This window comes from Muscardinus avellanarius, assembly GCF_963383645.1.
Source record: "Muscardinus avellanarius genome assembly, chromosome: 11".
NCBI lineage: Eukaryota > Metazoa > Chordata > Mammalia > Rodentia > Gliridae > Muscardinus > Muscardinus avellanarius.
Genome location: NC_137797.1, coordinates 65,200,637 through 65,228,379, shown reverse-complemented (window position 1 = coordinate 65,228,379; position 27,743 = coordinate 65,200,637). Strand labels below are relative to the sequence as shown.

The following is a 27,743-nucleotide window of genomic DNA, read 5'->3' as shown; positions in this document are numbered from 1 at the left end:
CTAGGTGGTGCCTGGCACGGGATGCCCGTCAGGGCCCGGCTCTGGATGCCCGTCGGCAGACAGGATGGGGTATGCGTCGGTACCCTCCCACCGGGGGCTGCCCCAGTTGCTCCTCATGATGGTGCCCGTCTTCTCCTCCTTGAACTGTTGTCGGTCTTCCCGAGGGATCTTCACGGCATGGTACTGGGGAACGGTGGCCTCGGGGTGCTTCGCCCGCTTGAAGAATCCCAGCTAGAAGGACACCAAGCCAGACCATGAGGAGCCCGCAGGGCTGAGGCGCCTGGAGCAGATGCCCAGCACAGCCCAGCACCCTGCCCTCACCATCCCTGGGACAGAAAGAACCAGCTGAAGCCGAAGGAAGACAGCTGGCCAGTATCCAGCGCAGCAGACAGCACCCAGGGTGCCGCCCTCAGTGCCAGGCGCCAGGTTCTCACTCACAGAGAGAGAGAGAGATCAGGAGGAGCCATGGCGCAGGACCAAGGAAACCTCCCTTGGCCCCTGAGAGAGAGGATGGAAGCTAGAATACCAGGACCTCTGATCCCAAGGCTTCCACCCACCCAGGCTTCTTAAAAGGCCTCCTAGAGCCCTCCCACAGAACACAAGATCTGAAGAAGGAAGTGGCTCCCTAGAGCCCTGCATGCCCAGAACCGTGCCCCTTGAGCCTCATACATGTACACCCTGTGTGCTTGTACACTAGGCGGCAGCCCCCTTAGGGCAGGCCCCTGTCCATGAATGCAGTGGTGTGGCCCTCCTCAACCATGGCCATGCGGGCCCGACATACCAAAGTGGTAACACACCCCGGCATATGCCCAGGACTGCCCCAGACTCCCACATGCTCAGACCGTACAACATCTCCTCGAACCTTCATCTGCACACACTCATGTCCATAGACATGCATGGGACCTCCCCACGCCCCCACGTGCTCACAGCCCATGAGCCCACCGCTCTCTGTGCATGGCCCAGCTGCACACTTACCCTCGTCACTTGACCCTTTGGATTACTCCTCACCTTGGTTGCTATGACTCACCTCGCCCTCATGCAAACTCCTCCCTGACCCCCTGAATGCTGGAGCTGTACTTACACTTGCACTCACACACGCGCGCGCATTTTTGCATACACACGTGCATACACGCAACAGTTACCCCACGGTCCCTGGACCCTCAGCTTCCATGGCCGAGGGCTGCACTCCCAGATGGGCTCGGTGGTAGTTGGTGGGGAAAGATGAGCTCTGGCTACTCCGACGGAAGAAGCCACACTGGGGTGGTGAGAAAGGGCAGAAGAGGCAAAGGAGGGAGGCTGAGGAGGAAGGGCCCTTGTCTCGGCTCTGTCTCCCTTCCATGGCGCAGGAGGAAGGCATCCTGGGTCTGTTCCACAAGAGTATCAATCTTCCCTAACCTTGGGCAGGTTCCCAACAGCTTGACTGCCATTCCAGAGTCTGGTCCACCACTGATGGCCACTTCTTTTGGGGTTTTGTTTGTTTTTGCGGTACCGGGATGGAACCCAGGAGCATTCTTCCTCCGAACTACACCCCAGGCCCTATTTTTTACTCTTAATTTTGAAACAGGCTCTCACTGAGTTGCAAAGGGCCTCACTAAGTAGCTGAGGCTATCTGCGAACCGCGATTCTCTCGATCTTAAATGCTGGGATTACAAGCATGTGCCCACGCCCACCCGGAGTTTTTTGGTTTTTGTGTTTGGGTTTTGTTTTTGGTTTGGGGTTGTTTTTGTTTGGTTGGTTTGGTTTGGTTTGGTACCGGGGATCAAACCAGGGGCATTCTAACTCTGAACTTTATGTAACTCCAGTCCTTTTTATTTTTTATAAAAAGGTCTCACTAAGTTGTTGAGGGTCTGGCTAAGTTGCTGAGGCTGGCCGGGAACCTGTGATCTTCCTGTCTCTGCCTCCCAAATACTAGAATTACAGGTACATGCCACTGTGCCCAGCTACTGATGGCCAGTCTTGTCCAAAGGGGTACCTGGCCTGTGACTGGTCTTGGGGAGCAGAAGAGAAGTGGGCAGTGTTCCACAGAGCCCAAGGACACGCACGGTTCCGTATAGAGCCCCAGGTGTGGCACGTGACTCAGGGATCATGAGTCCTGGAGATGTATGGGATAGGATTCCCTGAACCAATGTGTGTGTGCGCGCGCGCACTTTTACGTCCAACCCCAGATGCCAAAAGGACTGTCACAGCTGTGTGTGTACAGGAACGTTTCCATGTGGAGCCTGGTATGTGGAAGCTCCGAGTGCAGCCCTGCGGGCAGACCCCTGGAGCTTGCTCTCCACACGTGTTGGCCTTCTTGGCCACAGTTTCAAGCATTCACCGCCACACTCTGCGTAACCCAGACCACCCTCCCACCTCGTGGCTTTGCCTGCCTGTTGGGGCATTCTGGAAGGCTCGGTGGTACCCGCCCCATCGACTCACACCCAGACCCTACTATCCGCCGTCCTGTCTTCCTCGACACTTTCTGTCTTGTCCTCAGCTGAGAAGCTCACCACCCCCACCACAGTATGAAATCCCTCAGGATGAGGTCTGCGACTGACTTATCCTTGAAACCTCCAGGGCCGAAGAGAGGTCCTGGTGCCTGCGGGTTGCATCCACAACGAAGACCCACTGAACACATTGGTGAGAGGGCACAAATGGCGCCCGCCTGCCCAGAGAGCCACCCCGGGGCCCCCAAGCCTCACCTTCCACAGCAGCAGCACCAGCAGCGCCAGCACCAGCAGCCCCGCCAGCACGGCCAGGAGGATGACCCACCAGGGGACGCCCTCTGCCACCACAGCCACGGGGTCCAGGTACACCGTCACTGGAATCTGGGGAGCAGGTCGATGGGTGAGAGCCAGAGGGGGCCGGGAGCCCCTCCCCCACGCCGGCCAGCAGCAGCTCACCACCGTGGAGGCGTCTCTCAGCAGCAAGTTCTTGATGGAGGACTTCACCGTGATGTTGGCTCGCACGATCACTTCCAGGGACTTCACAGCCGCGTACTCCTAAGGGAGTAGGGAAGGAGGCCCTCCTCCTAAATGTCCTGCCATCCCATCCCTCCCTGCCCCTGCTCCTGAAATGATACATGTGTCCAACACAGAGGGTGCATCTGCCTGGCTTGGGTCCGAAGTTTGCTGTGCTTGGACAAGGAGGAGGTAGAAGAAGCTAGTCAGGGTGGGGTGGGGGGTTGCAGAAGAAGAAACCCAGACTGCAGCAGCACCCTCACCTCCAGAAAGGTGCTGTTCCAGAGGCGGCCCCAGACGTGCAGCACAGCGGCGCGGTCAAAGCTGTAGAGCGGGCAGCTGAACACCACGCAGTTGGCCGTGCCCCGGGCGCAGTCCTGGGGACCAGAGGAGGGAGAGCTCAGAGCCGCTCGCCCACCCCACTGAGCCTGCCATCTCTCCCATTTTCTGCACAAGACCTCAAACTCCCCTCCTCCAGAAAGTCTTCCCAAACTAACCCTGTAATCCAAAGAGCTGCCTGCCCCAAATCTGAGCTATTTGGCTTTGAAATGCCGGGCGGGGTGGCATGGAGGGAAACTCTGCGGGGCAACAGGCAGACTATCTTCCCCTACTGATGCTGCGGCTACCTAGTGATGGCCTCCTGGACTGAGCCAACCACCGACTTCATTTAAGTTTCACAGTTTCCACAGGCTGCATATTGTTAACATTTTTCAAAAGAGGAAACTGAGGCCCAAGGGGACCGGGTGACTAGCCCGCCTCAGGTCACAGAGACAGCACAGCTGGTAGACTGTGGAGCAGGTATTTGAAGTCAGGTCCATATTAGACAAAACCACATCCCCATCTAAACCTAAACTAAAGGAGGAGGCAGGTGCTGCTGAAGGGACGGACTCAGACTCGCCTCCTCCCATGCCTGACCTAACCCCATTTTGCCCAACTACAAGTAATAACCCACTGTCTAAAAGCCATGATATATTCACCATGCCACGGTCCATACACAGGAGAATGGCCTTAAGCAAGTTCAAATTCTCCAAATCATCTTTTATTTTGCCACTTTTTTTTTTTTTTTTTTTTTTTGCAGTAACTAGGGATGGAACCCAGGGGCATTCTACCTCTGAGCTACACCCCCAGCCCCATTTTCTATCCTTTATTTTTAAACAGGGCCTCACTAAGTTGCAGAAGGTCTAAGTAGCTGAGGCTGGCCTCGAATCTGCGATACTCCTGTCTCAGCCTCCCAAGTACTGGGATTATAAGTGTGCGTCACCATGCCCGGCTCTGCCACTTTTGAGCAATTCAAGAATCTTTACTCAATTTGTTTAAAAGCAACTGCCTGCTTTAATTTTATGTAAAAGAATCTATTTCAGACATTATGTTAAATGAAACAAGCCAGGCATAGAAAGACAAATACCACATGATCTCACCCATATGTGGAATCTAGCAGAGCTGGATTCATAGAAATAGAAAGTAGAATGGCAGTTACGAGCTGGAGGGTAGGAGGGGCATGAAGATTTTGGCCAAAGGGTACAGTTTTAGTTAGGCAAGAGGAATACTTTGGTGGTACTGGGGGTGGAACCCAGAGGCTTTCTACCTCCGGGCTATACTCCCAGCCCTATTTGTTTTTATACTTTATCTGGAAACAAGGTCTCACTAAGTTGCTGAGAGCCTCACTAAGTAGCTGAGGCTGGCTTGGAACCTGTGCGATCCTCCTGCCTCAGCCTCCCAAGCGCAGGGATTCCAAACCTGCGCCACCACGCCCGGCAAGAGGAATACATTTGAAAGACTTATTCTTGTACCTCATGATGACTATAGCTAATAACAGTATATTGTATTCTTAAAACTCACTAAGAGAAGCCAGGCATGGTGGCACACGTCTGTAATTTCAATTACTTGGGAGACTGAGACCAGAGAATCTCAGGTTCCTGGCCAGCCTCGGCAACTTAGTGAGGACCTTCCCAACTTAGTGACTCTGTTTCAAAATAAAAAATAAAATAGGGCTGGGGTATAACTCAGAGGTAGAATGTCCCAGGGTTCCATCTCTAGCATCACACACACACACACACACACACACACACACACACACACACACACACAAATTTTTTCAAAAGGACTGAGAATATAGGTCAGTGGTAGAGTTCTTACACAGTATGAGTAAGGCCCTGTATTCCATCCCAGTACTGGGGGGAAAAAAGTCACTAAGAAAATAGATTTTAAATGTTCTCATAAATAAAATAAACAGTAAAGTAATGCATGTTAATTAGTTCAGTTGAGCCATCTCACGATGCACACACACTTTCAAAACATCACATTGGCCGGGCGTGGTGACAAGCATTCGGAAGGCTGAGCCTGGAGTGTGGAGGTCTGCGGATGGCCTCAGCCACTTAGGGAACCCTCTGCAACCTATGGAGGTCTGCAGACAGCCTCAGCCACTTAGGGAGCCCTCTGCAACCTATGGAGGTCTGCAGACAGCCTCAGCCACTTAGGAAGTCCTCTGCAACCTATGGAGGTCTGCAGACAGCCTCAGCCACTTAGGGAGCCCTCTGCAACCTATGGAGGTCTGCAGACAGCCTCAACCACTTAGGGAGTCCTCTGCAACCTATGGAGGTCTGCAGACAGCCTCAGCCACTTAGGGAGCCCTCTGCAACCCAGTGAGACCCTGTTTCAAAATAAAGAATAAAAAATAGGGCAGGGGGTATAGCTCGAAGGTTGATTGCCCCTGGGTTACATCCCCAGACCCACAAAAAAAAATCATATTGTATAATTTTTGTCAATTAATAAATAAAGCTGGGCACAGTATTATACCCTGTAATCCCAGTACTTGGGAGGTGGACACAGGAAGATAGCAGGTTCAAGGCCAGCCTCAATAATTTGGCAAGATCCAGTTTCAAAGTAAAAAGGGCTGAGGGAAGAAGTCAGAGGTTGAATGCCTCTCAGTTTAATCCCCAGTACCACACACACAAAAAAAAAAAAATCATGCCAGCATGGTGGCACACACCTCTAATCTTAGTACTTGGGAGGCTGAGATAGGAGTATCAGAATATCAAAGACAGTTTGGGCAACATGTCAAGGCCCTCTGCAACCTAGTGAGACCCTGTTTCAAGATTAAAAATGAAATAAAATAGGCTAGGGTATAGTTCAGAGATAGAATGCCTCTGGGTTCAATACCTGGTACCAAAAAAATAAAATCAAATCACTAAGAGAGACAAGTGAAGTGCCACACAACTGTAATCCCAGTTACTCAGACGGCTAAGGCAGGAGGATCACACATTTGAGATGAACCTGGGCCATTTAATGAGATCCTGTCTCAAAATTTTTTCAAGCTGGGTGTGGTGGCATACACTTATAATCCCAGGACTTGGGAGGCTGAAACAAGAGGATCACAGATTCACAGCCAGCCTCAGCAACTTAATGAGACCCTACTTCAAAAGAAAAGAATAAACCCGGGTATGGTGGCACACATTTATAATCCCAGTATTTGGGAGGTTGAGACAGGAGGATCACAGGTTTGAAGACAGCCTCAGCAAGTAGTGAGACTCTCATCAACCCAGTGAGACCCTGTTTCAAAATAAAATTAAAAATAGGGCTGGGGGGGGGGGTATAGCTCAAAAGTAGAATGTCCCTGAGTGTAATCCCTAGTGCCGCAAAATAAATAAATAAATAAATAAATAAATAAATAAATAAAAGAACAAAATAAGGCTGAGTATGTAGCTCCAAGGTAGAATATCCCTGGGTTCCATCTTCAATACCATCCAAAAGAAATTTTTTTCAAAAGGGTTAGGGATATAAGTCAGTGGTAGAGTATTTGGCAAGATCAAGGCCAAATCAAGTATTTAGCATAAGCAAGGCCCTGGACAGTAGAAAAAAATCACTATGAAAATAGATTTTAAAAGCTGGGCGTGGTGGCACACTGTTGTAATCCCAGCATTTAGGAGGCTGAGACAAGATCATGGTTCATGGACAGCCTCAGCTACTTAGTGAGGCCCTTTGTAACACAGTGAGGCCCTGCTTCAAACCAAAGAATAAATAATGGGGCTGGGAGTATAACTCAGAGGTAGAATGCCCCTGGGTTTCATCCCCAGTACTGCAACAACAACAAAAGAAAAAAGAAAATAGATTTTAAGTGTTCTCATCACACACAAAGAAATGTCATGAAGTAGTGCAAATGAATGAGCTCAGTCAAGCCATCCCACAATATATACACATTTTTAAAACATCGACTTGTATTTGTCAGCTAATAAATAAACCTGGGCACATCTGGGCCAGCCTCAGCTACTTGGTGAAACCCAGTTCCAAACTAAAAAATAAAAAGGGCTGCTTGTAATCCCAGCCTTCGGGAGGCTGAGACCAGAGGATCGCAGTTTGCGGACAGCCTCAGCTACTTAGTGAGGCCCTCTGCACCTTAGGAAGACCCTGTTTCTAAATAAAGAATAAAAAATAGGGCAGGGGGTGTAGCTCGGAGGTCGAATGCCCCTGGGTTCCATCCCCACACCTGCAAAATAAAAAATAAGTAAAAAATAAAAAATAAAATAAAAAGAGCTGGGGGAGTAGCTCATAAGTAGAACATCCCTGGGTTCAGTAAGTACGTAAGTAAATAAATAAATACATAAAATCTGTTTCAAAGTTCTTATTAGAAGCTGGGTGTGGCCAGGCGTGGTGGCGCACGCTTGTAATCCCAGCATTCGGGAGGCTGAGACCGGAGGATCACGGTTCGCGGACAGCCTCAGCTACTTAGGAGGCCCTCTGCAACTCAGTGAGACCCAGTTTCAAAATAAAGAATAAAAAATAGGGCAGGGGGGTGTAGCTCGGAGGTCGAATGCCCCTGGGTTCCATCCCCAGACCCACAAAAAAAAAAAAAAAGCTGGGTGTGGTGACGCACACTTGTAATCCCAGTACTTGAGAGGCTGAGACAGGAGGATCGCACAGGTTCAAAGCCAGCCTCAGCTACTTAGTGAGGCTCTCAGCAACTTAGTGAGACCCTGTTTCCAAATAAAATATAAAATTGGTCTGGGAGTATAGCCCAGAGGTTGAAAGCCTCTGGGTTCCACCCCCAGTGCCACCAAAAAAAAAAAAGTTCTTAATAGAAGAGAGGCCTCTCAGAAGAAATCAGTCTTGTGGCGAAGGAAGGACCAACCACATACTAGAGCAACGGCAGGTTCACAGGCCCATGGTCCCTGGAATTCTTTAGCTCACCTCAGACCATCCTCACAGGGAAGTGGGCAGACTGAGGCCCAGAGTAGGGACCAGGTGTGACAAGGAGCTCCCACCAGCTCCTTGGCAACAGAGCTGGTGCAACTGCTCTGCAAATGTCCCTCTGGCTCTCTTGCTCACCCTGCCCCACGCAGGCTTCTCCTCTGCCTCCTTACATCTAAGCCCCACACCCTCTAGTCGATGCCCCACCACATTCCCACCGCCAGCGCCACCAAGAAGGGACAGACAGTGCACTAAGTGTTGAGTCCACTAAAGCAGCCTGTAACCTCAGCTGCTCAGGACGCTTAAGCAGGAGCACATGTTCCAGACCAGCCTGAGCAACTTGTCCAGACCCTGTCTCAAGAGAAAAAAATAAAAGGGCTGGGTGTGTAGGTCAGTGGTAGAGAGCTCGCCCAGCATACATAAGGCCCTGGGTGCCAACCCAGTGCTGCCAAAATAAAAAATAAAAATGTAATCCCGAAGGTGGCTAACCCCATTCCTCCCCTATAAAATGTAACATTGTATATAAATGTGGGGAGACTCAGTTGCTTGGCTGACTTGCTGGCTGTAGGAGCCCTGCTCTGGGTGCCTGCAGTGTCAGCAGCTGCCTCACAGACGTCCCCTCCCTCAAGCTGTGCCGCAAACGGGACGCTTGATTCTCCCAGGTCGGGCCACCCTCCCTAGACACCCACCGCCCTGATGGCATCCCCATCACCCGTGGCCCTCCCTTCTCCCCACCCTCACCAGGGTGATGTTTCTCTTCTTCTCAGCAGAGGCCACCGGCCACCAGGACGTGCTGGGCTCCAGCTGCTCAGAAGGCTCCTGCTGCTCCAGCTGCCCTAGCTCCCGCCGCCGCCTCTCCCTGCTGTCCACATCCTGGATATATGGAGCGGGAGGGGCCCGTGAGTGCCCTCCAGATACAGCGTCCCCAGGGCACCTCTCCTCCGCCCGCCCACCCTGCCCAAGGCTCACCAGGCGGAGGATGTTGGGCCTAGGGGAACAGAACCCTTTCTGCCCAGGGCCCTGGCCGCCCTCCAGCTCCACCCGCATGGGGTACAGCAGCCACTTCCCATTGGCAATCTCATGGGGCCACATGATGTTGAGGAAGGCAGAGCCCAGAGTGTTGAGTGACTGGCCTTGATTGGAGACCTGTGGGTACAAGACCAAGTGGGGGAAGGTAGCTCGGCTTCTGAGCAGACTCTAAACCCACAGAGATAAAGAGGGCCGGCGCAGGGGGTCTCAGATCTAGAGCAGACTAGGTACCATTCTCTCCCAACATCAAACCTAGGAGACCTGGAGGTCACCTGGGCCAAGTGCAGGCAGAGTTCTGAGGAAAGACAGACTCCATTCCCAGGTCCCATCCCCCTGCTAATGCCCTGCAGAGAAGCTTCCCTGTGCCGTCCCAGCCCCTCCTCCCAGACCAGCCAGCCCTGAGACTGAGAAACAGTCAGTTGAGGTCCCAGAACCAACATCTGCCCACAGCCAATGCCCAGGTGCACAGCAGGGCCTCCCACTCACTAGGCCACCATGCAGCCCTGGGCCAGGCCTTGGCCTCCTGTCTGTGCCAAGGGGGAGGGTTCCCTGCATGGGGGAGGCCAGGACACCTACCGTGACCTCATACTTGACCTTGCTGCCCACATCCCGCTCTGACCGCATGGCGCTCTCACCCCTCACCACGCCGGAGAAGAAGAGTTGCTGGGGAATGGCCACCCTGCATGGAGGGGTCAAAACAAGGGCTAAGGAGGCCTGGGGCTGGCTGAGTGAAGGGTCAGGAGAGTAAGGCCAGACCAGGGCTCAGGCACGACGCCCCACCCTCGGGCGGAGGCGCCCGTGTGGGCAGGCTTACCCCGCAATGGACAGTGGCAGCTCGATAAAGACTCGGGCCCGCGCAGAGACCGGATGCAGCTCCTGCTCGCTGATCCTGGCACGTGGGCAGGGACAGGTGTGGGCGGCAGGTGTGGGTGGCACCCAGGGCACCATGAGGTCAATCCAGATGCCCCCTTCCCCGCCCCGCCTGCCAGGCTCACGTGGCCAACAGCAGCTCCACCTCCAGCTCCGTGGTCTCGATGGTGATCCCAGAGGTGCCCAGGATGAGGTAGAAGGTGACCTGGGCCGGAGTGCAAAGAGAGGGTAGTCAGGGGAGGGCGAGGATTGATAATGAGGAGCAGCCCTCAGACAGGGTAAGGGCAGTATGCCAACCTGGGCACCCCTCTTCATAGGGTTCCCCAGCTCACACTCCACATGGGAGGCATTCTCATTGGACACGCAGAGCGGCTTCTCCTGGAGAGGGAGGAAGACGGTCAGCTGAGGTTCCCAGAGTCCCCCAGACCCCACCCCACCCTCCCCAGGGGCCTCACCACAGGATCCAGGCCCCGGACTCCCGAATAGTGTAGCGTGGCAGGGAGGGTGACCAAGAGCTGAGCTTCGTGGGCATCGTCCCCATCGACCTGGGGCTGGGCTGGGTCCGAGGGCAGGTTGGTGACCGTCAGTTCCAGGCCGATGACTGGCTGCCCACTCAGTGCAAACAAGGCTGTCGTCCCATCCACATCCCTGGAGGGTCAGACCCATGCACTCTAAGACCCCAACCCTTCCCCTGCCTCGCCACTCGCAGCCCCCACACCCAGGACACCCCACCACCTCCGCACCCCAAGCATCGCCTCCCACTGCAGCTCCTCCACGTCACGCACCAGGCCAGTCGAGCCAGGTCCTTCTATGCACAAATGAGGGTCAGAGGAGCTCCAGTGTCCTCCCAGCTCTACCACATACTAACCCTGGGCAAGAGTCTTAACCTCTCTAAGGCCTACGTTTTCAATCTATAAAATGAGACTAAAAATTCCTACCTCCTGGAGTTGTGAAATAAGATGTGGGTAAACCACGCATTGTTACATCAGCCAGGGAAGCCCCCGGGCTCCTAACTGACCCTCATCTCCCAGCCTCTTTGCAGCCACAGACCCTCCTCTGCCCCACTTCCTGAGGGCACTTCCTCCCATCCCTGAGCTCTCACCCCCCACACACACGAGTCCCACCCTCTCACAGGGGCAGAGGCTGGAACTCTGTGTCGCTGACCCGGGCGCAGAAGCGGGCATGGACCAGCTGCAGGTTGCTCTGACAAATCTTGTCTTCACCACAGCCTTGCTTCAGGAAGTGGATCTGCAAAGGGAGTGGAGGAGAGGGTCATTCCCGGGGGTAAGGCAGGGACCGACATGTCACCAAGGGACAGAGCACCACACACAGGGCTCAACGACTCTAGGTCTGCTCTTTCCCATCTGTGTGGTACTGAGCTGGTCATTTAACCACTCTGAACTGTAAGATGGAGCATCGCCATGCTGGGGTAGAGGCTAGCAGGTTACTCTGTGGCCAGACTGTGTTTGCCCAGACTCGACAGCACGTGCTGGATTCCACGCTGAAGACGTGGGGAGTGGCAAAGGGTGCCACCCCTTCCTGCCAAGGACCACCCTGCAAGAGCTTCCTGCTCCCCTTGCAGCTGAGTAGGAGGAAGAACTCTGGTGGCCACATTTGAAGATGATAGAGCCCATCATGAGCCTGGGACCTGAAGGATGGCAGGGAGGACAGGAGCAGTGTCTTCCTGGACCAGGAACACACAGTGTTGGGCCATTTTGCATCTAGGGGTCTCCTTATCGCAGCACCTAGAGATCTGAGGACTGTTGGGGTAACGCGTGTGGTTTGCCAGCTATGGGCTGGCATCACTGCTGTGGGGTCAGGATGGCTGTCCTCCCCGCCCCTCTCCCGTGCTCACCTCTGCCCGCTGGGTGCTGGGCTGGTGGGCACTGAGGATGGGGGCCACTGGGGGCAGCCCCTGGCCAAGGGCCTGTCGCCGGAGCCGAGGGGTCTGAAGACTGTAGGACAAGGTCACCACGATGGCCCGAAGCTTGTCTTTAACATTGTCCTGGGAAGGAGAAAGATGGCTCCTCACTGGCACAACACCGGGCCCCGCCAGACAGAGGACAGACTGGGAAATTGTGAAAGAAGCTTAGGAGACGGAGGACCGAGTTGGAGAACTGAGCAAGGGGAGGCAGAGAGACTGCGGCAGAGGAAGACAGGGGCCCAGGACTCAGGGCCCCGAGGACCAGATGTGACTGTGGAGTTTGCCATCTCCACCCCAGGAGTGCAGGACAAGACAGGAGGCGCAAGAACGCGGCGTGAGGCGGAGGTGGGGCTTCTCAAAGCCTAGCTCTTAGGACGAGGTGGCTAAGAGGACAGTGGCCCTCGGAGGCCAGGGGTCAGTGTCCACCTGCAGCTGGAACATGGTGTCTCCACAGACTCGGTCATGCTGGTGCTTCAGCCACACGGTGCCCGAGGCCTGGTGCTTGGGGTCCTCCGGGCTACGGCTCAGGAAGGTCACCCGGGGAACCTGGCCCCGGAGCCTCCGGTCTGTGTCCCCGTCTAACATGTAATCCAGGGCTGGGCGTGTGGGGACAGAAGAGCTAGTGAGCCCAGGGGACGCCAGCCAGCCCTGTCCCCAAGGCGCAGAGGGGACTCACCCACAATGGGGCTGTAGCTGCTGGGGACCGCGATGTAGCTGAAACAGATCCTCAGATCCACACTGTGGGGGCAAAGGTGGCTCCTGAGCCAAACAAGGCTCCCAGCCCCACCAGGCCCACTGCTCTCACCGCCCAGCCCCAGCCCCAGACTGGGCAGAGAAAGGAACAGAGGGACGTGGACCCCAGCAGCTTCCCCTGCCCGGCCTCAGCTCCCGCCTCACCAGACAGACTGGCCACCAGCACAGTTGGGCTGTTCTAGGTCGATGGCCCGCGGAGCAATGAAGACCTCGTGGGACACGTGGAGGACGGGTCTAGCCCTAGGGGTGGGGAGTCCAGGGTACAAGAAGCATGAGAACCAGAGGCTGGAACCACTTTTAAGCCTCAGATGGGCAGTGGAGCGGGGCTCAAGGAGGGAGAGGCAGAGGGGGGGCCCACCTGAAGAGCACGGCCGTGTCCGCCAAGGAGCCCACCAGCAGGTCAGGGTAATGGTTGCCGTCCACGTCCAGGCCGCCCGACAGAGAATAGCCGAAGCTCTTGATGCCCACAGCCTCGCCCTCCAGCACCTGCAGACCAGCCGTCAGCCTCCCCGCGCCCCCTCAGCCTCCCGGCCCTCTGCAGCCCCCACTCCATCCACACCCATCCCACATCCCAACTCCCCTCACCTGTGAAGGTTTCTCCACGACCCCCAGGCTGCTCCCGTGGTAAATGAAGACCTTCCCATCCCCGTCGAAGGGCGCTCCCACCGCGATATCTGGGGGCGTGGGACATGGGCATCACCCTGGGGCGGGTGTGGACAAGGTCCTGACCCCAAGCACCCTCAGGCACTCAGTTCTATATGTTTTCTGTTTTATTGAGAAGCTACTACATCCCACGTACCGTGCATACATAATTTTTAATCCCCTCAGCCACTCCCTTCAGATATTGCTAGCTCAGAAGACTTAAGTAATTCGCCCAACATTACAAAGCAGGGTCGGGTGCAGATGTAAGCCCAGGCTCCTTCTGTCTCTGAGCCCTCAGAAGACCACTCCCCTGACCTCTGAGGAGCTTCCCCATCCCTATCCTGGCCCTTCCCAGTTCCCAGTCATACCTGGGAAGCCGTCCTGGTTGAGGTCCCCCAGGACAGCCAGGCTGATTCCAAACATGGAGTCGGGGGAGCCGCAGAGCCGGAGCGGGGAGACCTCTGCCCAGTGACCTCCCTGGTTCATGTACACATATACAGCACCCCCCAGCTCTTCTTGGCGCTCAAAGAAGTAGGGGGCACCCACTATCAGGTCTGGCCAGCTATAGAGAAAAGGAGAAAGTCAGCATGTAGTTCTCCTAGGAGAAGATGCCAGAGGCCACCTCCACCTCCTGGACCCAGACTCCCTCCCCCAGGCTCTGCCCCCACCACACTCACCCATCATTGTTGAGATCGGCCACGGCCAGCGAGTAGCCAAAGCCTGAAGTCAGGCGCTCCCCAGACAGCGTAACCTCAGGCACCAGGCGACTGGCACTGTCCTTGCGCAAAATGACCACGGCGCCCTTGTGGTTGGCACGGGGGGCCCCTGCCACAAAGCTCAGCTCTTCAGCACGCACCAGACCCTTCCCAGAGTCAATGGAGAAGCCTAGGTATGGGGGTGTGACTTACCGGTGAGTGTTTCCCCAGAAGCTGGGTGCACTCAGGCTCCCCGCACCCTTTGCCCCAGCCCAACAGGTCCAGAGGCCAAAGCTAGAAGGGCCCCAAGTCATCACCACCGCGATGGACCACTCTGCCTCGCCCAAGGCTGGCGGCCCTCCCACACCGTCCTCCCCAGAGACTGAGGTTAGGCATAAGAAGTGTGAGGAGGCCAGCCTGAGGGACCCCAGGGGAGAGGAAGGCGGAGGCAGAGAAGCCAGGTGGCTGGGCACAGTGGGCACAGTGGCGCTGGGCCAGAGCTACTGCCCATGCCCGACCCCGGGAGCAGACTCCTGCCATCCACACAGCCCAGGAGCCCCCAGTCCTACCCAGGGACTCTCCCCATCACAGCAGGAGTGGAAGTCTTCACATAGGTAGTAGAACCAAAAAGAACCTGCTTCACCCCAACATCTCCCAGAAGAGTACACGTGAGGCCATGTAGAGCTTACCAACAAGGCTGGGCCCTTCTTCAGCATGAGCCCGCCACCCACCCCGGAGAGAAAGGCCCCTAAAGTGAGCACGGTGCTTCCCAGGGTTTCAGCCCGTCCCCTTGCTCCACCTGGATCTTTCCCAGGAAGACTCTCACTCACAGCCCGAGGCTGTCACCACAGCCTCCTCTCGGGCTGCTCTCTAGACTCAGTTTCTCCTCTTCACTTTGGGCCCAGCGTGTATTTTCCTGGGAGGGAGGGGAGGCCAGAGCCAAGCCCCAGGGCCCAGGAGGTGGGAGCTTACAAACCTAAGTAGCTATTCAAGGCCAAGTCTACGGCTGGTCCCGGGAGCCGGTCAGCAGGGTCCAAAGTTTTATACACCAGCTGGTCAGGGTCTGAGCTATCAATGTTGGTCACAAAAAGCAACCCTGTGGGGAGGGTGTGGGGGGGAGACACCAGGGAAAGGACACAAGAGACACCACAGAACAGAGAGATAGAGCCAGAAAGGTCAGAAGACAAGGTGGATGGAGACGAGGCAAAGAACATGAGAAAGACAAAGAGCACGGTGGTAAGAATCGGAGACAGAAAGACAGAGGGACAGTGTGAAAGACAGAGACAGGAGGATGGGAGCGTGGAGAGAGAGGGAGGACAAGAGAGAGGATTGGAGGGTTAGAGTGGCTCCAGCTGGGGAGGGGCCCTACCAAAGTAGCTGTTGGCAGGGACCGGGATGAGACGGGGGTCCTGCTCCTTCTCACCCCCCGCCTCGTAAGGCCCGTCGTCCAGGTGCGCCAGATCCCCCGAGCCCTGCGCACAGAGCTCCACCCTGGCCGTGCCTGCAAGGACAGTTTTGTTAGTGCCCAGGACAGGGCGCAGGGAGCACTCTCAGGCGAAACACTGAGTTAGCCCGGCCCCCGGGGAAGCCACTCCTCTCCTTTCCAGCCCTATGCCCACCCTCTCCCTAGCCCAAGCATCCTGGGCCCTGGCCATGACATCACTCACCGAGTGTCAGCTCAGCCAGGGCAGCGTGCAGAGACGGGAGTGGCAGTGATGAGGTGTGGGCCGTGTTGGAGCATGCAGGCCCCAGCAGGGTAGGGGCCAGCTGCGTATGTGGGGCTCATGCCAGCATGTGAGGGCCGCTTGGCCATGCGAAGGAGGCCATACCCCCATTCACGTGTGTGCTAGCATGACAGGAGCAGAAGGCACACGGCACCAGGGCAACGGGACAGTGAACGTGTGGTCATGCATGGCCCGTGCTGCCCGAGGTCCCATCTCTGGGGTAAAAGGAGGCGTTGTCCCCTTCTCCCCTCCCAAGGTGGGACTCACCCTTCCAGTTATAGGTTCCTGGAGCCCCAAAGAGGAGGTAGTGCCTGTCCGGGGAGAAGGCAGCCGCTGTGCCCTGCTGGCAGAACCCAAATTGCTCGTGGCCTTGGGGGCGCCCCTCACAGAACTTCCACTCCCCCCCATCCAACTCTTCACGGGCGGTCAGGTCCTGGCTTAGCACAAAGCAGCGCCCGATCACGTCCCTGGTCTCCAGGATCTGGCCCACTCGCTGCCTTGACTCATATCGGTGCGCGCAGGTCTGTGGGAGGAAGATAGGCAAGGTAAGGTCACTGCATGCCCAGCACCTGCACGCTGCCCGCGGCAGACACGTGGCAGGCACCCGCATGCACACATCTACACTCACAAGCACACCTACACCAGCAGCACTTGTGCACACCCACCACCCCGCCAGTGTTGGCAGGCCTCACCTGACCCAGTATCCTGTCTGCATGCATTCGCTCACCCTTACAGACAAGGACATGTTCCCCCCGGTCATATAACAACCCTGCAACACGCTAAGCTTGGTCCTGTCCCTGGACCTCAGCTGCAAAGAACCTTCTCCTTCTCCACTCTCCTGGTCTGACTTTTGTCTTTGTTGTTGTTTTGGAGTTTTTTGTGGGTGCTGGGGATTGAACCCAGGGGCATTCTACCTTCAAGCTATGCCCCCAGCCCTATTTTTTATTATTTACTTTGAAACAGGGTCTCACTAAGTTGCAGAGACCCTCATTAAGTAGCTGAGTCTGGCTTCAAACCTGCGATCCTCCTGTCTCAGCCTCCCAAGTACTGGGATTACAAGCGTGCACCACCACACTTGGCTTTATTTTTTATTTTGAAACAGGACTTACTAGATTGCTGAGGCCCTCGCTAGGTTGCTGAGGCTGACCTGGACCTTGCGATCCTCCTGTCTCAGCCTCTCAATTCTTAGGATTACAGGTGTGCGCCACCAAGCCAGGCCTGATCTTTTTTTTTTTTTTTTTTTTTTTTTTTCCAGCACTAGGGATGGAAGCCAGGGGCATTCTAACTCCGAGCTACACCCCCAGTCCTTTTTTTTTTATTTTTTGTTTGTTTGGTGGGGGGGGAGGTACTGGGAGTTAAACCCAGGGGCTTTTCTACCTCCGGGCTATACTCCCAGACCTATTTTTATACTTTATTTGGAAACAGGGTCTCACTAGGTTGCTGAGAGCCTCACTAAGTAACTGAGGCTGGCTTCGAACCTGTGCGATCCTCCTGTCTCAGCCTCCCAAGCGCTGGGATTACAAGCGTGTGCCACCAATGCCCGACTTAGTTTTTTTTATTTTTTGAAACAGGGTCTAAGTTGCAAAGGGCCTCGCTAAGTAGCTGAGGCTGTCCGTGAACGGAGATCCTCCAGTCTCAGCCTCCTGAATGCTGGGATTACAAGCGTGCGCCACCACGCCCGGCCCTGATCTATTCTTAAAAGCCTGGTTCAAATTATTCCACCTGAGGAGTCCCTTCTCGTCCCTCTGCACTGCTCCTTTGGATTTCAGGCCAAGTGCAGGCCATACTTGATGTTAACCATAGTCAGCCCCCAGGTGAGGCACGTGGCTATGCAAGCTAGTGAAGTACAGGAGACATAAAAAATATATATATATATGAGAATCTCCATAAGCGTGTAGCAGGGATCAGGCCTCCCCATCTTTGTATATTCTCTCTCAGTAATAGTTCCTGCTGCTTAAAAGAAAAGAAAAAAAAACAGATACAGCAACACAAGCCTGTAATCCCAGAAACTCAAGAGGCTGAGACAAGATCACAAATTTTAGACCAGCCTGAGCAACTTAGCAGGACCCTGCCTCAAAATAAAATGAAAAGGGCTGGGGATGTAACTCAGTGGTAGGAGATCCCTGGGTTCAATCCCCAGTACCATTTAAAAAAAGAAAAGAAAAGAAAGCCAGGCGTGGTGGCGCACGCTTGTAATCCCAGCGCTTAGGAGGTTGAGACAGGAGAATCGCACAGGTTCGAAGCCACCCTCAGTTACTTAGTGAGGCTCTCAGCAACCTAGTGAGACCCTATTTCCAAATAAAGTATAAAATAGGTCTGGGAGTGTAGCCCGGAGGTAGAAAGCCCCTGGGTTCCACCTCCAGTACCACAGAAAGAAAGAAAGAAAGAAAAAAAGAAAGAAAGAAAGAAAGAAAGAAAGAAAGAAAGGAAGAGTCTGCATATGTGTATATATATATACATATATATGTGTATATACACACACACATATATATACATATATATGTGTATACACACACACATATATATATGTGTGTGTGTATATATATATATATGTATATATATATATATATATATATATATATATATATAATGTATATATTTGTTGTTGTTGTTTTGCGGTACTGGGGATGGAACCCAGGGGCATTCTACCTCCAAGATACACTTCCAGTCCTATTTTTTTGTTCTTTAATTGAAACAGGGTCTCACTGAGTTGCAAAGAGCCTCACTAAATAGTAGCTGAGGCTGGCCACAAACCACAACCTCCTGTCTCAGCCTCCCGAATGCTGGGTTTACAAACATGCGCCACCACGTCATTGACAAATGGATAGTTGGTCCATGAAGAGTTAGTGGCACATGCCTGTAATCCCTATACTTGGGAGACTGAGACAGGACAATCACAGGTTCAAGGCCAGCCTCAGCAATTTAGTAAAACCCTGTTTCCAAATAATAATAATAATAATAAAGAGCTAGGAATGTAGCTCATGGGTAGAACACCCCTGGGTTCAATCCCCAGTGCCCCCCCATAAAATGAATAGTTGCATGGTTAGATGTTTTTAAATCATACAGACAGGACCACGTCTGACATGTTTTTATATCTCCCAGAGGTGCTGGGAATCATACCATGTGCCCAACTCCTCGTGTTCTGTAAGCACACTGTGTACATGCATACACCACACACACCTCCTCCTCCTCACATTCTGTTACAGAAGTAGTACTCACGACAATCTTGCCCCCAGGTCCCTGGCTCCGAACACTGACTCCCAACCACTGGTTCTCCTTGCTCTCCTTCTGCACATCAGCTGGAGGTAAGACACCAGGACTTAGGGAGGGAAGGGGAGGCCAGGCCCTCTCCCCATCCTCACCACTTGCCCCACTCCGCCCCGCGGCTGCACCTCCCCGGTCGATGTCCACTCTGTAGCAGTCGTTCTCCTCCAGGCTCAGGGGGCAAGCGAAGAGGCCTCCGGTGCGGTTCGCCTGCTGCCCAGGAAGAGCCAGGGCCTGGGGGGCACCCACCAGCAGCCTGTAGGAGGTGGCAGGGGCTGGTATTAGAAGTCATGAGCTCAGCCTCTCCACAGCTGCCAGGTCCAAGTGCTAAGCAGTGTTCAAAGGCTAAAGATGCCAGGCGTGGTGGCGCACGCTTGTAATCCCCGCGCTTGGGAGGCAGAGACAGGAGGATCGCGCAGGTTCGAAGCCAGCCGTGCGTGCTGGCTTAGGAGACCCTGTTTCCAAATAAAAATGTAAAAATAGGTCTGAGAGTGTAGCCCAGAGGTAGAAGGGCTTCCAGGAACCCCAGTACCACCAAAAATAAATAAATAAATAAAATAAAGATTAAAGACAAGGCACAAAGGTGATTTTTCTCACATTCTGGCAAGGACAAATTGATACACTTGGCCACACAGTCATCATGCCCCATGCTTTCTGGATGAGGGACCACAGGCACAACAGACACACATACACATATGCACAAACACGCCATCCGGAGGCCTGGCCAGCTCTGCTAGTTTGAAAGAACCGCCTGTTCCCAGCACCTGTTCCTGCCCAGTCCTGCCCTCCCCACTATCTGGCCCCAGCCCCAAGCTCTGCCCTGCTCCCCAACCCTGGTCCAGTTGAAACCCTGCCAGAAAGGCCAAGAATGCTGGGAGCAGGAGCAACAGGGGCCCAGACTGGCACCACAGTGTGGCTCAGGGGCTGCCTCAGAGGCCAGGCGAGAGCTAGATATGGGCCTGCTTCCTCTGCCAGGGGCCCAGCAAAGACCAGCCCAGCCGCTCCGCCAGCCAGGACTCTCAGTCACCTTGGCTGGCATGGAAATAGGGACACGTTTCTCATCTGTCTCCAATCCCGCCCCCATCTCCTCCCTACATCCTGAATCCCCTTCCCCATTCTCCCTTCTCCTCCCACATCCATCATCTCTCCTCCCACCCCCACCCAGCCTTCTCTCCCGTTTCCCCCCAGCCTTCTTCCCAGCTATGACTTTCTTGGCAGGACAATTTTCCATGATCACAGCCAAGACATCTTCCCCAGGGGAGAACTGTGCTGGGAATGGAGGCTGCCTGGACCCCTGGAGGCCGAACCCCCTAGACCAGGAGTGAGGTAAGGTGACAGATACCCAGCTAGCTACATGGGTCCTCATTTTGTGTTTGGTTTGGTTTTGGTGCTGGGGATTGAACCCAGAGGCATTCTGGCTCATAACTATACCCTAGCCCTTTTTTGTTATTTAAACGGGTTCTTGCTAAGTTGCTGAGGCTGGCCATGAACCTGCAATCCTCCTGTCTCAGCCTCCCAACTACTGGGATTACAGGCATGAGCCACCGTGCCCAGTTTACATGGGTCCTCCCTGAGCAGGAGAAGCTGAGAAGTGGTGCAGGACCACCTCCAGGCCTCTCTCCCACACTCTGCTTCCCTCTCCCTTCCTGCGTGGGTGGGGGGCCAAGGCCCAAAACTGTCAGGCAGTATTTCAGGCAGGCATCTGTGGGGCACTGTGCCAGGTCTGACAGGGCAAGGGAGAGGGCACAGAGCCATCCTCCCTTCCCACAATTCCCCATCTCCTAGCAGCTGTCATCCCATGTCAGAGTCAGTCAAGAGAGAAGGGGGGTGGGGAGCAGTGGGGAGGAGAACGGCTTTCATTTAGTAACTACTTGTTGACACACTATCACACTCCAAACCCTGAGTCAGGCACAGGTGAGACAAGGACGTGGTATTTATTCAGCACCTACTATGGTCAAGACCTAAACTAGACACAGGGATATGAAGAAATAACATTTATAACTTTCCACATAAGTGCCAGGAACCAGGCGAGGCAAGTCACATGTATTGTCCCATTTGATCTTTACAACAATCCTATGAGATAAGGATTCTTTTCTCGTCTTCCAAATGAGAAACGTCTATTCAAAGACATGAAGCATCCATGCTGGAATTTGAATTCACATCTGCCTAAATCCACTGCCAGGGGAAGACCGGCCTGTCTGCACAACACTGAGATCACTCCAGAAAAGGAGGGAGAGAAGGAAGAGGAGGGCTTCCAGGGCCCAAAAGGAATCCAGGTGACCGGTCCTGGCTAACAGACGCCAGCCTTCAGATAAGTAGCCACGGCCCCAACCTCCAATCACAGAGGTGGTCTTGGAAGACAGGCTTGCTTATTCATCTTTGCGCATACCCCACCGGAAGAGTCGGGGTGTGTTTACTGAACCTTGCCTGGACTCACGGAGACCCTCAAAGCTTCAGCTGGCCAGTGCACAGCTAAGCACCCAGAGAAGCTCAAACATTCCTGCTCACATCTCCCTGGAGGCCGGGAGGGGGAGGAGGGAAGAGCCCACGTGGAGGAAGGAAGCTGAGGACATGGACAAGCCCAGCCCCATTCTTGATGGAGAGCAGACCAACCAATTCCTCCTGGGACAAGAGCGCCCACACGTCACCTTCCCAGCCTTCCACCCCTGCTCCATGCTCCCTCCTGGCTCCGTTCCACAAGCTTCGGCCATCCCAGGCCTCCAGACAGAACAGTAGCCAACGGCAGCCACTGCAGAGAGAAGAAAAAAAACACGTGGGCCGCTGGGGGCAGAGGGAGCCCTGGGGGCCTAAGTGCAGAGGAAGGAGTGCCCACCACCACTGCACCCGCCACTCTCCACACACACGAGGGCTCCGGCCAAGGCCCACCCCTCTGACCCCTCTCACTCTGGGTGGTCAGCTGGGAAGCTGCCTGGCTGCCTACAGGTCCCTCTGGCCAAGCCTAAAGGATGGCTGGAAGGAACTAACATGTGCTCCAGCTCTGTGGATCACAGTACAAGAGCACTGCAAACACTTCCACAGTTCCCGCCAAGGCTGTGTGCTATTCTGAGATTATATATATCATATGTATACATATATATGATATATATATATGTTTTGTATATGTGCATATGTATTTGTGTATGTTGCTGGGGATTGAACCTCTGAGCTATATCCCCAGACCTGTTTTATTTTTATTTTGGTGCTGAGGGCATTCTAGCCTGAGCTACACCCTCATCATTAATTTTTTTGTTTGAACCCAGAGACAGTCTATGTCTGAGCTCTACCCCCAGCCCTATTCCATTTATATTTTGAAACAGGGTCTCGTTAAATTGCTAGGAGCCTGGATAAGTTGCTGAGGTTAGCCACAAACCTGAAATCCTCCTGACTTGGCATTCTAAGTTAATTTTTATTTGAAACAGTGTCTCTCTAAGTTGTGGAGGGTCTCGCTAAATTGCTGAGGCTAGCCTTGAACCTGCAACCCTCCTGTCTCAGCCTCCCAAGTACTAGGATTACAAGTGTGTACCACCATGCCCAGCTATTAAGAATTCTTAAACCAGATGAGGTGACGCATACCTGTAATTTCAGTATTTGACAGGCTGAGACAGGCTGAGATCAGCCTCAGCAATTGAGTGAGACCCTGTTTCAAAATAAAATTAAAAAAAAAACAGACTGGGGGTGTAGTTTGGAGGTAGAACCCTCCAGGTTCAATCCCCAGTGCCAAAAACAAAAGGAACTCTGTTGCCAAACTACCCTATGTGATTTATCTATTGTTTATCTCCATTTTACATTTTATGAAAATAAACGAGTCTCAAGCATCAATCACAGAACAAAGAAAGTTGTAAAACCTCAAAGTCTCATCTGGAGGCACCACTGAAAGCAGGTGAGAAGGAGTACCCACTCCTGCAACTCAAGAGCTAGAGACCCAGCAAGGAACCTGGCCTCTCAGCACCACCCAGCAGCACAGCGCCCCCTGCTGGACGGGGCCAGGTCCAGGCCGCAGACCCCACGGGGAATGCTCCCAGCTTGGCTTGGGAGACAGAATCAGGAGCCACCTTCAAAGAGGAGGGGGAAATGACAAGAGACCAAGCTATTAAAAATAACCGAGAATTTGCCTGGAAATAGCTCAGAGAGTTCAGCATGTCCTAAAAAGGCCTCCAGTCCTGGAACTCTGGCAGATGGGGGAAGAAGGGAGGGGAGTTGGGAATGAGGCAGAGATGGGGAAGCCATGGCAAGGTGAAGAAGAGGTAAAGTCTTACTTTCTCTCCCCCCCCCAAGTTTCAGGGACCACAGACCCTGCTCCCAAGAGACAGGAATAATGGAAGAAGAAAGATCAGGGCTAGCCCCCAGCCCCAGCGGGCAAGGAGAAAGGAGCTCTTGTCTCTGCCCTCTGCCCCAAGGCCAGTGGTCATGGGGAAAAGACAGTCCCTGCAGACATCATCGATCCCAGTAATGGACACTTAATGTGACGGAGAGCAAAGCCCCGCAGGAGGTGGTGGGAAGGGCTCGTCCACTCTGCTGCTCTTCTCACATGCAGCGTGAGCCAAGGGTACAGGAAGCATGGTTGGCCAGCCCAGGCCCCACACAAGGAGTCCATCTCCCAGGGGTCCCGAACTGATGAGGAGAGCGCTGAAAGTGTCTCCTGCCCCTCGCTCCTCCCGCCTTTCCCCACTGCTCAGACTCCTGGAGTTGGAAATTTCCTAAGCGGGAGAGCAGCCTGGCCAGCATCCTTCTTAGATCTTGCTTGCTGCTGCTGTGTCTGCTACTGTGGCAGCTGCTGCCGCTGCCGCCACTGGACTTTGGGGACACTGTTTTCTGCTACTCTGTCACCAAGTCCCCTGATCCTCCTGTGTCTTGAGCCACAGACGCAGTAGCTGCTCCCTCCTGGCACCCCAGTGCCCTGCGGCCCTCACCGCATCCCAGGGCGATGCTCTGGCAGGAAGTTATTCCTGGAGTCTGCCCTCCATCCCTCCTTCCTCTCTGTCCTTTAGCTCTTCTCCTGCCCTAAGCAGAGATGGTCAGCCTCCCTCCCTGGGAAGTTAGCCCTCTGGAAGAGGGGAGCCAGACCCCAGGACCGGAGCAAGGATGCAAACGAGGGGGAGAGGAAGGAGATGGTTCCCGGCCACGACAAAAGCCTTGCTCTCCATCTCATCCCAACGCATCGGCGTGGGTCTGGGGACCTGGATAGGTGCCGACTCTACTCCAGACTCAAGAAGTGAAGCAGGGCTCGGAGTTGGGATGTGGGATCGATATCTGTGGACAGCTCAGGTCTTGGCGGAGTTGAAGGAGACAAGAGATGACCGGACAACGGGGGATGGGTGATCTGTGGCTTGGGCCTGGGGAACTCTGGGCGGGCGAGCGACTCACCAGCTCTGGGGTAGGGGCTGCAACTGCCGGTGCAGGGCCACAGAGAAGCCGAAGAGGCTGCCTGGCTCGCCTTCCTTGCGCAGGGCGCCCATCACATCCAGATTGAAGGCGGCAGCCCGTGGAAACAGCAGTCCGACGAACAAGGAACCAAGAAGGGAGCAAATTCCCGAAGCCCCCCAAAGACCGCAGCCCCGAGTCCGGGCCATGGGCCGAACCCCGCGCGCGCTCCCCGCCATGCAAGGAAACGCTGGCGCTCCGGAGCGTCAGGGCGCCCGCAGCGAGCCCCGGTTGCCGGTCTGGCTGGTCTGTCGGGGGTCTTCCAGTCTCTGACCCCGCCACTCCTCCCTCTCCGCCCCTCCGCCGAGGCACCGGCTGGGACGACTACGGCGCCGCAGCTCCGGCGTCCACTCGGGCCGCGCTCCTCCCCAGGCCACGCCCCTGACACGCCCAAGCCACGCCCCCTCCCGGCAGGTGGAGACGCCCGCGGCAGGGATGCCCGGGACGCCGCTCGCCCGCGCCCCAGCCCCGGCGCTCCGCCCGCCAGCCCCCGGCCGCGCTCCCCTTCCTCTCGCCCCAGCCCTACCCTAAACAGGAGGGAGAGAGAAGTACGTTAGGAGCCGAAAGAGGAGGGAAAGGGGAGAGTGGGGTGAGGCTGCAGGACTCCCTGCGAAGAGACTCAGGTCGAGAGAGGAGAGGGCAGCGGAGCGGCCTGGGCCGGCCCGGGTGTGGTCCTGGGCGATCGCACCCTGTGGGCTGTGGGAACCAAACCACTTAGCACATCCCGGAGTCGGGCGGTGACCAGGGCAGAACTAGCCACGCCGTCTGCTCGAGGGAAGGGAGCGGGTGGGGAGAGGACGGCTATGGGGCAGGAGAAAGCGGGCTCCAGTCGACCACCTCGGGCTGTACTGAAGGGAGGAGCCAGAAAAAGACTGAGGGTGATACAGGAAGAGCAAACTAAATTAGTGGGGAGAAGGGGGCTTTCGCAGAGGGCACCGATGGAGAGACAGGACCCGGAGGGTGGAAAGGGTGTCCCCAGGCCCAGACTCTTCCCAGGACTGAACATTTCCCAGGCGTCCGGAGAGAAGACTGCAGGGGCCAACCTCGGCAGCAGCTGGGTGTGGCAGAAAGGGATCTCCACAGGGACGCAGTGACCGGTCCCTTTTTCCCTCCCTTCCCCCCAGGCTGGGACAGAAGCAAGGGAGGGGACATTTTCCAACTCTCTGCTATTTATAACTCCAATCCAGAAATGGGGCCTGGAGGAGAGATAGGAAATAATTTGGCAAAACTGTAACCTCATTGGCTCGTACTTCCCTTCCTGCTGTGTGTGTGTGTGTGTGTGTGTGTGTGTGTGTGTGTGTGTGTGTGTGTGTGTGTTACCGGGATTGAACCCAGGGGCATTCCACCTCCAGACTACACCCTCAGCCCAACTTTTGTGTGTGTGTGTGCGTGTGTGTGTGTGTGGTACTGAGGGTGGAACCCAGAGGCTTTTCTACCTCGGGGCTATACTTCCAGACCTATTTTATACTTTATTTGGAAACAGGGTCTCACTAAGTTGCTGAGAGCCTCACTAAGTAGCTGAGGCTGGCTTCGAAACTGTGCGATCCTCCTGTCTCAGCCTCCCAAGCGCTGGGATTACAAGTGTGCGCCACCACTCCTGGCTTCCTATTTTTACTTTGAAATGGGGCCTCATAAGTTGCTGAGGCTGGCCTAAACCTGCAATCCTCCGTCTCAGCCTCCCAAGTACTGGGAATACAGATGTGACCAGCTAGAATCATAGTTCACTGAAGAAGAAATAAATAAATAAAACAGGGTGGGGGCTCTCTCTCTCTCTCTCTGCTGGCCCTGGGACAATCCTTACTCCAGGTAAATTAAAATACATTTGATAGTTAGGCCCTCTGTTCTTGTAGTACTTCACCTCTGGATATCCTCTCCAGGGTAGTAGCACATCTCTAAGCAGGTGCTATGAAGAAAACACATGGGCTACCAGCAGGACTAGCACAAGGTCCCAAAATAGGTCCTCTCCATCTTTTTTTCTATCTAAGAGCCCCAGACTTTAGAGAGGAGCTATGAGAAAATCAGGATAGAACTCAGAACTCCTAACTCCCAGCCCAGACCTCTAACCCTGGTTAAAATGCCTTTACAAGCCAGGTGTGGTGGCACACACTTGTAATCCCAGCATTTGGGAGGCCGAGACAGGAGGATCGCAGTTCAAGGACAGCCTCGGCTACTACTCAGTGAGGCCCTCTGCAACTCAATGAGACCCTGTTTCAAAATAAAGAATAAAACAGTGCACCATTTAAAAAAAAAGGAAAAAAAATAATAAAGAATAAAAAATAAGGCTGGGGGTGTAGCTCAGAGGTAGAATGCCCCTGGGTTCCATTTCCGGTACTGCAAAAATAAATAAAATAAAATAAAATGCCTTTACAAGATGAGCGTGGTGGCACATGACTATAATTCCAGTACTTGGGAGGCTGAGATAGGAAGATCACAGGTTTGAGGTCATCAGCCTCAGCAACTTTGTGAGACCCTGTTCCAAAATAATAAAATGAAAAAAAAAATAGACTGGGTGGTGGTGGTGCACACCTGTAATCCCAGTACTTGGGAGGCTGAGACAGGAGGATTGCAGGTTCAAGGAGAGTCTTAGCAAGTAGTGAGATGATCATCAATCTAGCAAGACCCTGTTTCCAAATAAGAAATAAAATTGGAAGCTGGGTGTGGTGGTGCATGCTTGTAATCCCAGTACTTGGGAGGCTGAGACAGGAGGATCACAGGTTTGTGGACATCCTCAGCAATTTGTGAGGCCCTCTGCAACTCAGTGAGACCCTGTTTCAAATTAAAGAATTAAAAAAAGAGCTGGGGTGTAGCTCAGAGGTAGAATACCCATGGGTTCAATGCCCAGTACCACACACACACACACGTCTTTAGAGCCCTAGCTGTGTTCCTCCGTGCAGTTACAGCTTTTGACTTGTCTCTCTCCACTCCATTGGCTTCTTATAAATCCAACACTGAAATAAGACGCTAGGGATGTGTCTGACTCCTCTGCCCAAATACTTGAGAAGTCACCTCACCAGCCACAGGAGGAAGGAGCAGAAGAGAAGAAAGATTGGCCACCCAAAATTAGCCTAGCTATAAATAGTGGGGCAGAGGAGGAACACACGGGAGAGCTAGACCAAACTTGTAAGTGTAGACAAGAAGATCTTCCCTAAAGGAGATCTGAAACCAAATGCTAGAGTGAGGCATAATACTGTAGGTGGAGGAGGAAATGGAGAAACTAGAGGGACCCAAAGAGTGGAGGAACCTACCATTTAAAAAAAAAAAAAAAAAAACCTAGCCAGGAGTGGTGGCACTGGACTTG

At 54.2% G+C, this 27,743-nt stretch overlaps 1 protein-coding gene across 1 annotated transcript; it reads right to left on the bottom strand.

Moving 5' to 3' along the window:
- ITGA7 (integrin subunit alpha 7) lies at window positions 1-24,612 on the bottom strand (the record flags this gene model as incomplete). The annotated part of the gene is made up of 26 exons (XM_080704857.1): window positions 24,389-24,612; window positions 19,153-19,280; window positions 18,980-19,059; window positions 16,028-16,283; window positions 15,406-15,537; window positions 15,013-15,132; window positions 14,019-14,226; window positions 13,710-13,903; window positions 13,285-13,373; window positions 13,058-13,185; window positions 12,844-12,939; window positions 12,623-12,684; window positions 12,373-12,542; window positions 11,878-12,027; window positions 11,155-11,270; window positions 10,478-10,670; window positions 10,320-10,400; window positions 10,148-10,227; window positions 9,967-10,041; window positions 9,729-9,831; window positions 9,093-9,269; window positions 8,865-8,996; window positions 3,203-3,316; window positions 2,883-2,981; window positions 2,682-2,807; window positions 1-231 (listed from the first exon to the last, which is right to left on the bottom strand). Exons 1-26 carry the CDS (start codon window positions 24,592-24,594, stop codon window positions 1-3), a joined length of 3,546 nt encoding a protein of 1,181 aa, XP_080560983.1. The 5' UTR covers window positions 24,595-24,612.
- Between the last annotated feature and the right edge of the window lie 3,131 nt (window positions 24,613-27,743).